Source organism: Mchenga conophoros, linkage group LG1, assembly GCF_057382185.1.
Source record: "Mchenga conophoros isolate Kocher_MC1m ecotype Shallow Benthic linkage group LG1, M_conophoros_male_GT1.1, whole genome shotgun sequence".
In the NCBI taxonomy this organism is placed as follows: Eukaryota; Metazoa; Chordata; class Actinopteri; order Cichliformes; family Cichlidae; genus Mchenga; species Mchenga conophoros.
Window position 1 is genome coordinate 34,979,256 of NC_140526.1, and position 9,425 is coordinate 34,988,680.

At 40.0% G+C, this 9,425-nt stretch overlaps 1 protein-coding gene across 2 annotated transcripts; it reads left to right on the plus strand.

Annotated features, from left to right (window-relative positions):
- The first annotated feature begins 768 nt into the window (after nt 1–768).
- csrp3 (cysteine and glycine-rich protein 3 (cardiac LIM protein)) lies at nt 769–6,357 on the plus strand. Of its 2 annotated transcripts, XM_085276104.1 has the most exons (6): nt 769–916; nt 3,563–3,674; nt 4,317–4,488; nt 4,645–4,774; nt 5,836–5,929; nt 6,133–6,357. In XM_085276104.1, exons 2-6 carry the CDS (start codon nt 3,563–3,565, stop codon nt 6,204–6,206), a joined length of 582 nt encoding a protein of 193 aa, XP_085132230.1. In that variant the 5' UTR covers nt 769–916; the 3' UTR covers nt 6,207–6,357. The 2 variants fall into 2 exon arrangements, with proteins under 2 accessions (XP_085132230.1, XP_085132224.1); XM_085276098.1 differs by lacking the exon at nt 769–916 and having other exon boundaries at nt 3,614–3,747.
- The last annotated feature ends 3,068 nt before the right edge of the window (nt 6,358–9,425 follow it).

Here is a 9,425-nt window from a genome sequence, read left to right on the forward strand (position 1 = left end):
AAGCTCTACTCTTTACTCTGCACTTTGTTTTTGTTTTCTTTAATTTGTCACCAGAGCTTCTGAAGTTAAATTTTATTAAACAGAATGCATTAACATAAAAATGTTAAATTAATTAAGCTACTTTACGTGGATCTGTTGTGGACAGATTCATATTGATTTTGTTTACTGGCTATCCTATTCTGTTCAATTTCATATGTCCATTTGCTACTTGTTCATGAGATATTTTTAGGCTCTTATCTCTTGATGGCCTAGCAGCTGACTGGAGACAGTCCTGAAAGCCTTCTCTCTTGAGCTTAAGTATGAAGTATCACTTCAGTAGAATAAGTAAAGAGATCTGACGTGATTCAAACGTCTGTGACAAGCTGTGTTTACTTTCCCTTGTAGGAAGCTTAGGACCAATCTTTAACATTTGTTCTGCAATTCATTTCAATTCAGTTATATTTATATAGCACCAGTTCACAGTAACAGTCACCTCATGGCAATTTATATTGTATGGTGAAGATCCTAAATATTAGAATGAAACGTCCAACAATTGCATGACACCCCACGACCCTACAACTAGATGTGAAGATCACCAGGTCACTACCGCAGCTCAGCCATGTGTTCACCATCAGTGGTGCAACCAATAGTTATATTTAAATACACCGTTCATGCATATAATCCTGTAATGCTTCTCTGCTGGTAGTCAGACTTTCCCGCACTCTGTCTGAGGGCAGAGCAAATATCTGAGTGGCTGATGTTCAGGCCTCTTTCAGCTTGTGATGAAGGGTCAGAGGGCCCTGCTTAGTCACAAGTTATTTTAGGAGGATACTTTCATTGAAGTGTCACCAGTGGACCGTGGTGATGGTGAGACAGTATTTAAACAGCCCAGAAGCGCTCATCACCAGTCAGCCACAGAAGCAAGCTTGGAGTCAAGGTAAGGACCTGCTACCTTTTGTATTAAAGCTCCCTTTCAGGGTTTGAGTAGTTACTCCAAGCTAAGTAAAGTACTCGATGATACTTTTACTTACTACTTTAATTTTTCTTGTAAACTCTGTTTACATTGACGCATTTATTATACACAACCATGAACGGCTGGCGGCACTTTCACGTGAAATTTAGGATCTGTCTCAGTAATATTCAGTTGTTTTCAGTGTAATTTGAAGGAGAGACAGCTCAGCTTTTGTCTGTCCAATATGACAGTTAAGCCCCTGTTCCTGGAATATCACATACCAATGCTGTGAGGTGATGGGCAGCCTTTGATATTAGTGCAAACTGGGATGTCAGACAGAACGCCAGCGAGGGCAGAGCTGCCATTCCTGAGTAAATGTTAGGATGGATGTTAGAGTTAAAAACTGACACATCGCAGTGAGACAATATCAGAACTGATTTGATTTGATTTGAAATCTTCGTAACCCTGACGACGTGTATTCACGTACATGCAGGAATGTACACATAGAGATTACACACACACAACCACCAGAAAACATAGAGATTTTATTTGTTTGTTTAGGTGAGGAGATGATTTTTAACCTTTTTTAAATTCAGTATAGTATCCTCTTTCAAATTTTATAAATGTAAAAATGTAGATAAGGTAGATCCTCTAAAACAGAGATTCCCAAAGTGCTGGGCCCGCTCCTTGGGGAGGAGCAGAGCCCAGAGCCATTACCGAGGAGGGGGCTGGTGGGGGGGCAGTGGCGGTATGAAAAGATAAGAAAAAAAAAAAGAAAGCTTGGACCCTGCAAGCATTACGGAGAGCTTTTTGACGGGGCTTCCACACAAACGCAAAGCAGGAGATGAAGCATCGTCAAATATGTTTCCAACTTCATTCTAAAACAAAAACTAGAAAAATGGTGAAGCATGTCTGCCCTTTGGCTTCACCTGCACAAGTGCCAAGGTAGGTCTCCCCTGCAGAATTGGTTTTCCCTGTCGGGAGCACACGCTGGGCTCTCCAAATCACGAACAGTATCCCACATTCTTGATTTTTAGTTCACAAACACTTCTTATAATGACTAACTAATCCTGAAATTTTGGAGATGTTAGCTGTTTATACAGTAAAGTTACAGCGGGATACAAATAATGTCAGGCTGATCTTGCCGTAATTTGTCCCCCCTGTCCAAATCACTGACAAACAGTATGCCACAGTTGTTTATGTTTTTTAACCCATTTTGCACAGAGAGACATTTAAAAAAATGTATTGATAGCGATGTTGAATATTATTACACAGGAGAAAACAACTACAAGTAAAATTACACCATGAGGCCTCTGCTTTTCTAATTGGAGGGAGAGTAACTGCGTGTGTAGTCTATATGTAAGCATGTAAAAACTGAAGATATTAGCAGTAACAGATTAGCAGTAACAGTATTTTGTCTCTATCTGCAATTCATCTCATGTAAACCATAACATGGCGCACAGTCTGACGTAGGAAAAGGCACATACCTTTCACATTGCGTGACAAACTGTATTCCTCGTCCACACAAAACGCAAAAACAGAGTTTTTAAAAAATCTCAGTTTTCGGTGATTCGAAGTGCCGTTTACGTGTGGACGAAAGGCTCAAACGCATAGAAACAGCTGCGTTTTCAAAGGTGTAGGTTCACAAAGTTAGTAGTTTATTACTACTAATTTACTAGTAGTAAATGACTACCTGTAATTTATTGCAGTTTACTTTTTTGTTCAATCGTTTACTAAATGTTTGAGGTGTGAAATAAACCGCAATGGAGTTTGAAAACAAAATATGGGTGTGTGTTAGGTGGTGGGGGGTGCGAAGATTTTTCTTGGAAACAAAGGGGGGCCTAGCAAAAAAGTTTGGGAACCACTGTCATAGGAGGTCATCTGACTGTTGATGTTTTCTCTGTATTATTGTAGGGTCATTACCTAACAATATAAAAAAGAGGTGACTATTGTTGTGATTTGGTGCTACATAAATAAAACTGAATTGAATTGGATTTTTAATATGATTACATACATGTACAGAATACTGGAAATCAAGTCAGTCCTTACATTAACACTGATTTAATTGCACGATGTTTTACTTGTCTATGAGTAAGCACATGCCAACAACAGTGGGAAGGAAAAATTCCCTTTTAACAAGAAAGCTCCAACAAAACATGGCATACCAAAGGGCAGCTATCTGCTGAGAGCAGTTGGGGTTGAAGGAAGTAAGACAGAAAAAAAACTCCTTGAGGGGACTGTTGTTTTGATTTGGGGCTGTATAAATAAAATAATTGTATAAATAAAATAATTGAATTCAACTGAATTGAAAAAAGAAGACCAACCTTAGGCGAGTGGTGTATAAAAACATAGTGAGTGTAAAGAGTGAGGGAAGAAGAAATGCTCAGTGCATTATAGGAAACCCTCTGCAGCCTAGGCCTAATGCAGAGTAGGATTCAGGGTCACCTGATCCAGGCTAACTTTATCAAAAAGGAAGGTTTTAAGCAGAGTCTTAAAAGTAGAGAGGGTGTTTCAAATCCAAATTGGGAATTGAAATCATATTTACATTTCAGTTCTAGCCTGGAAAACAAGACAACAGATCAATAGATTGTTTGAACTCCTTTATTTATTTATTTTGATTTACTCTTGAAGATGCCAAACTGGGGAGGAGGAGCCAAATGTGCAGCCTGTGAGAAGACAGTGTACCATGCAGAGGAGATCCAGTGTAATGCAAGAAGCTTCCACAAGACTTGCTTCATCTGCAGTAAGCAGACCCGCACTGCCCCAACAGAGGGTGTCATGGTGGATCTGGAGAATCATGCAGATATGTGATAGAAGTAATTTACACGTAAACCCCCCCCAGCTATTTTCCTCCTTCCATTCACCTTTGTGTATCCCATCTGGGCCTGCATCATTACTCAGCAGTCCCTCTGTATTTTTCTGTGTTTAATGACCTGCCTGCAAAGCTTCTTTGATTCTTCCACCCTGCTTCTGTTTGGCTTGCTTGCTGATTTCATACAGCCACAAGTGCTTAACTGGATCACTCAGTGACAGTTTACTTTCCCAGTTTACTGTCCCCTACACCAAAACATACACTCTCCAGCTGGTCAGTAGCCTGTGTGACTGCTAGATTGTTCCACTGGGAGCTCAGAAAGGCCTCTGTGAAAAGCTCACCCATCTTCTGAGTCTTCATCTTTTCTCGAACTTTCACCTCATGATCCCCTCTCTTTCTACAAATAGAAATACAAGACATCAGACTATGTGTAATGTTACTGCTGACTGATAACACTAGCTAGGTGGGTGCTTTATTTAACCTCCATTATACCACCATGAAATTCTACTGAAAACATCTCACACAGTCTCATGGTCAGCATGGTACTAAATGTGTGTGTTTCCTTCACACAAGTGAGCTGCAGAAAGGGGCTGGACAGTACAACAGTTGCAGCGCATGAGTCTGAGATTTACTGCAAGTCCTGTTATGGCAAAAAGTACGGGCCGAAAGGATATGGGTACGGGCAAGGAGCTGGCGCTCTGAGCTCTGATCCTCCTGGACAGGATGCACGCCCTCAGCCTCATGAGTAAGTGTTCATGACAGATAAAGACAGAGCACCTTATAACCTTAACCTTAACCATGACCGAAACAGTGGTGCAGAGGCAAATAACCTTAAAGAGAAAAATTGCTTTAAAAAATCTACTTTGACCAAAGATGACATCACACAGCGTTTCTTTTCTAGCTCCAAACCTCGACCAGCCTCCTCAAAATCCACCGCCAATAAATTGTCCCAGAAGTTTGGAAGTTCAGATCGCTGCCCTCGATGCTCCAAAGCAGTCTATGCAGCAGAGAAGGTGATGGGAGCAGGGAAGGTGAGGACCATCCTGTTATTCTTTGTGTGCATCTAAAGTATGACTTAAATTCAAAGTTACTTGCTGTTGCCCAATCAGACAAACAATTTAAATTCACATCTTGTATCTCTTCTAGATGTATGTTTTTATTGCTGATTATTGGGTACACCAAAAATCAAAGACAATACCAAAAAAAAACCCCCCAACCCAATCAGTTTGGACTCTTTAGGCCACTTAACGATGAAATCAAGGCTTAGCGCCTGATGTAAGTGTGCCACATGTTCCTTATGGGTCCACCAGCTGGCCAGGAATTCCTTCCCCAGAGCGGAGTCCACGCCAGCCTCATCTCAGGCAGACGAGGAGCATCCTCCTATCCCCCTCTTGTCCCTTCACTGGGCCCATCACATCCCAGCCCAGCTTGCATTCTGCATCGGAGTCCCTCATGCGATGCCACCACAGCTCCCCTCACGTCCGCGTCCTGTAAATAAATAAATAGGGGCCAGAGCAATCATCCCGGAAGAGGCCCTGGCTTATAACTATGGCGGCCCTTTCCCAAAACGGCTGTGCCCGTCATACGACAGTGGGGAGAGTGTTACTCACATATGCAGGCAGAGGTACACATCTGCCCGGCGGTCGATTACACGCAGCGCCTCCCACTGTTGCACTTCTCGCAACAGTCTCCCACTGTCTCCCAACTCTTTTTCACCTGGCCTTCTTGCATTCCTCTTCATGTCTGGGGCTTCTCTCCTCCAGTGCTCAGCTAGCCTGCCTTAGGTCTTTACACAGCTGATAGGCCACCTCTGGACATACCCATACCTCAGCAGGTGATCCCTATCAGCTAATTGTCCCATGCTCAGCCAATCCACAGTGGATTAAAACAATGTCAAATAAAACACCAAAAACCATGCAATACAAACAGAAGAATAAAATCATGCAATAAAAACTAAACTCGCAAATAAACTAAAAAAAATCGAAATGAAACCAATATAAAAGATAAATATAAAGTTCCACTGTGTGACAATATCATGTAAGGAACTTTGTAGCACTTTGTTATTAATAATCACAAATATGTGCGTCTTTAGCCTTGGCATAAAACCTGCTTCCGCTGCGTTCTGTGTGGTAAAAGCCTCGAGTCGACCACAGTGACAGATAAGGATGGAGAGCTGTACTGCAAAGGTACACATACACACACACAAACACACACACATTGTAAAGATGGTTCTTGTTTATCTTCATTGCACTTTAAAACCAGAACATTTAATATTTAACCAGAACTACAGGAAAAAAACCAAAGCAGCACACAGTACACACAGGTCATATTTGAAAACTACCTCTAAATGTTGATTATTGACTCAGTCAATTCTCGTTTTTCTCTGCAGTTTGTTATGCCAAAAACTTTGGCCCCAAAGGATTTGGACTGGGCAACGCTGCAATGCTGGAGGAACGACAGTAAAAACATGCTTTTAATAAGCCTCCCACTCATCGTGCGGCAGCTGTCTCAAGGAGACCTTTGCACTGCTGTAAATTCAAAGTTATTTTTAAAAGTGGCTAAATTGTTCTTGTGATGGTTCAATGCAGAATAAAAGCATTTTATTACTTTAAAATTGGTTTTAATGCAGTTTATTAAAAACATCTTGAAAGACTAAGAGCAGAGCATAAGAACAAGAGCTCAACAGCTTTCTGTTGTCTTTGTTACATATTATAGTTTTGATGATAACAAACGTGCCTGAATGTATTTTGTCCCCTGTTATTGTTGTGGTGCAAAGACTTTTCTTGCTAAACTGAATTACTACATGTTATTTGCAATCATAATTCTGTGCGCCCCCTTAATAGGAATATCAAATCAGCAAGCGATAAACAAATACAATGAGTTAATATTTCCAGAAAAATTATGTGTTGGCAGCCAAGCAGAGCGACACTGGATGACTCGTTGAACCAACATCACAGTGGCTATCTCGTATTATTGAATTAACGGAGCTGACGACACACAGAAAAAAAAATTCATCAGATAAAAGTGTCTCCATATCATGGCTTACATTAAATTTTAACAGAGTTACCTGTAACCTTGTTTTTTTGCCAGTCCTGTTTGGTTCTGTAGCAGTCAGAATTATTGTCGGAAGGCCAAGAATGATGCCCAATGGATTTGTTTTACCAAGTGGATCATCATGGCCTTGCCATATTATCATTTATTTTATTTTCGGTTGTTAGAGATGGGACAGACATGACTGAGGGATAGGAAAGTGAGAAAGAAAGAAAGAGAGGGAGGGAAGGAAAAACAGATGGGAAGAGAGACAGTGAGAAAGGGCACTTCAAAAAAATAATCTGGATCACCTGTTGAGAGAAGAAAAATCAGAAGAGAAAACAAACAAAAAAGAGAGCAACATAATAAACACAACACCATTGCAATAATCTAGCTAAGAGTAAATGACAGTAGATACTAAACACTGAATGTTATTGTGCAGCACGCAACATCAACAGCACGCAATGTGCTTTGAGGTAGCAGCCAAGAAAGGTGTAGTTTGTGTCTGTGAACACCCATGCGTACACCTGTGTGCACACACCCAAAGAGGACCATCGGAAGGGCAACCGTGCCACCCTCCTGGGAAGAGCTGAGGAGAGCCCCAGACAAGGGGTCACCTGGCAGCGAGTGTGGTGAGGGGAGATAGGCCTCCATACCTTGGAGGGCCTGAGATGTACCCAGAGAGGTGGAGTCTCAGACCCAACCTGACATATAGACACAGATGAACAGGCACACACACAGACAAATAAATACTTGGCACTCACCCAACGTGGAGACAGACACAAATAGACACTGTACACACAATCACACTCCCCAAACATACTTTATACTAAGTATTTGTAACTAAGTAACTAAGTAAAGGCAGGAAGTACCAAAGTACTTCCTGCCTTTGCTCTTTGCTAAGGTTTTAAAATCACTGTGGAAAGTTTTGAATTAGTACCTGGTTTTAAGGAATGAATACAATGAATATAAGTCGATCAAAAGTGCTCAAATACAACCACTCAGACTTAATAAACCAAAGGAAATCAGTTCAGTCAATTAAAATGTCAATTACATTTTATTTGCAAAATACCTGTTGACAAGACGCTGCTTCAAGGCACTTTATATTGTAAGGTAAAGGCCCTACAATATTACAGAGAAACCCAACAATCAGAGGACCCCCTATGAGCAAGCACTTGGCGACAGTTGGGAGGAAAAACTGCCTGTTAACAGGCAGAGACCTCCGGCAGAACCAGGCTCAGGAAGGGGCAGCCATCTGCCGCGACTGGTTGGGGGTGAGCTAGTGACACAGATGGAATGTGTTCATGTCACTTCCTCACAGCAGACAGATGTTATTGTCTGTGAAGGTTCTCAGTCATCCAGGTCATCGTAGTCAAAGGAGCTTGTAAAGAAACGTGTCTGGACTTCTTTAAGTTGCTTGAAGATGTTGCACCTCTCATCCGAGAAGCTTCTTCAGTTCTGAACAGAGAACTGAAGAAGCTTCTTGGATGAGAGGTGAAACGTCTTCAAGCAACTTAAAGAAGTCCAGACGTTTCACCTCTCATCCGAGAAGCTTCTTCAGTTCTGAACAGAGAACATCTGCAGCTGTCATCAAAGAGAATTCAGTGATGTCGCCGTGACTGTGACATGGCAGCCAAAATTAAAAACTATATTCTTCTATTGTTATTTTTTATCTGAATTTATTAATTTTCAGTTAATTTTGAAGTCAGGTTGTTATTGAGTTTAATCCCTTTTTCTTAAAATCCATTCCATTTGAAGTATTTATGAATAAAGCGATTGTTCATTTTGAAATATTTAATTATAAAATATCTTTTATTGTACATTAAATTATCAAGCAATAAATATATATAAATTCATTGCTTTTATATATACATATATGTGTGTGTGTGTATGTATGTATGTATGTATAAGAAATAGAAAGTACAAATATTTCTGTCAAAATGTAGGAAGTAAAAGTTAAAAGTTGTCAGAGAAAAAATAAATACTCGCACAAGTTTTTTTTTTTTCCAGGATATATGATTGGCTTCATTTAGTATAGCTTTAAAGTAAAATAATGCTATCTTTACTGTGTGTTTTTTTTTTCAATCCTTTTGCAATCATAATTATGATCTGAATGCACGGTTTTGTTTGTTTTTTTAGGCATCAGATTTACTGTCTGAAGGCCAAGAATGATGCCCAATGGATTTACTTTACCAAGTGGATCATCATGGCCTTGCCATATTGGTCAATTTGATTGACCTTATTATTATTTATTGTTATTATTATTTATTTTATTTTATTTTACTTTCAGTTGTTAGAGATGGGACAGACATGACTGAGGGAGAGGAAAGAAAGAAAGAAAGATTTTGATTGATTTTTAAAAACACATTTATTCACTCAAAAGTGAACCAAACAGTCAGTTCAAACCAACACATTGCTAAACACAAGTTCAGAGTTATTTAAAGTAAACAGACTACCTTTATAATCCTAAAGATTTCGAAAAACACCCAGTCCAACCATATTGAAATAATATTTATATACTCTAACATCACTTTTGCTCTCGAAACACTTTTGAAGAGCTCAACACAATCAGTATTTCGTCCATTATCAATCTTGTACTTTCTACTCAAGTAAATTTCCAACTTTGCTTGGCCCAAGAAAAAAAATCAGCAA